The 1,270-nt window shown below is 46.5% G+C and overlaps 1 protein-coding gene across 2 annotated transcripts in view; it reads right to left on the bottom strand.

The window, feature by feature from the left end:
* Positions 1 to 1,270, bottom strand: part of fam53c (family with sequence similarity 53 member C) — a 10,147-nt gene that overhangs the window by 2,478 nt on the left and 6,399 nt on the right. For both annotated transcript variants that reach the window (XM_005750236.1, XM_005750235.1), the window contains exon 2: positions 98 to 155. In XM_005750236.1, coding sequence (XP_005750293.1) covers positions 98 to 104 — 7 coding nt within the window. In that variant the 5' untranslated portion in view covers positions 105 to 155. The remainder of the gene's footprint in view (positions 1 to 97; positions 156 to 1,270) is intronic.

Below are 1,270 nucleotides of genomic sequence, written 5' to 3'. Positions count from 1 at the left end.
ACACGCTGCAGGAACAGTGCCTGAGGTAAACACACTCCTTCCTCTTACACACACGTTCATGATGTTCAGGGTTCACTCAGGGAAACAGGAAACTCACCAGGCATCAAGCCATCTGGGGGCCAGCACTCTGCGAGGGTTTTCGGGTCCAGCAGGGACTGAAAGACCAGAATCAGAGTTTCAGCTCTGAGAACATAAAAATATTCCTGCTTTCCAGTTTTGATCCTGGATTTAAGCTGAAGGCAGCAACAGTCCTTTGTGGCTGCAGCGCATTCAGTGGAGATGAGGCGACCTGCAGCACCACCTGGTGTCCACCTGCAGAGCTGCTCAGAACTTCAGCTCAGCTGTAACTGAAGCTGTTTCCACACACGACTCAGGTCAGATTATCTTCAGGTTTAAGGTTTGATTTAGAGTCACAGCTGCAGGGAGGAAGGTTCCTGTGAGCTGTGTCAGCTGAAGAACTGAAATAATAAAATCAGAATGAATGAAAATCACACGTGAGCGGCTGCTGGTTTGTGGAAGCCGCCATGTTGCTCTGCTTTGGGCCGTTCAGCCTAATTGTGTTGTTGTACTTCATTACTCCCTGAGGACATGATGTGGTCAGTCTCTCCATGACAACAGCAACAGACTAATACAATAACATGTTACAAATATAAGAAACAGCTCCAATGTAACCTGTAAAACCTTATTTTACCATAGACGACCTCACTGTGTGTTAGATGGATGGTACAGAGATGTCCACAGGAATGATGTCCTGTGTTGTTCAGTGGTGCATTGTGGGTAATCTCAGTCTCTCCCTGAGCGCGCTCCTGTGATTGGCCAGCATGTCATGGAGTGGGTGGGAGGTATTGTGCAGCATTTTCCTTATCTTGGACAACATCCTTCTCCGACACCACCCTAACGGAGTCCAGCTCCATCACCACAACATTACTGGCCTCGTGATCAGTTTATTGAGTCTGTTAGCATCTGTGACCCTCAACCTGCTGTCCCAGCATGCAACAGCACAGAGGACAGAACATCCTGAGTAGGGCTGGGCGATATGGCCTAAAATTGATATCGCGATATAATTTGAAGCACGTGCGGTAACGACATATATCACGATATATTCTTTTCTTCTGTATAACGGATTTTCCACACTTAAAATCCTTTAATTTTCTCAAAAATCGAGTGTGCCTTATGTATGAACTCTGGTTGTGCCTACTGACCTCGAACCGATTTTGGCTACAGAAATCTGTTAAAAATGTTTGGATGGATGGTCAGAGCATTACGGCTG

This window comes from Pundamilia nyererei, unplaced genomic scaffold (assembly GCF_000239375.1).
Source record: "Pundamilia nyererei isolate P.nyererei 1_Seehausen unplaced genomic scaffold, PunNye1.0 scaffold00266, whole genome shotgun sequence".
Taxonomy (NCBI): Eukaryota; Metazoa; Chordata; class Actinopteri; order Cichliformes; family Cichlidae; genus Pundamilia; species Pundamilia nyererei.
The sequence above is the reverse complement of the archived record's forward strand: the minus strand, read 5'-3'. Positions and strand labels throughout refer to the sequence as shown.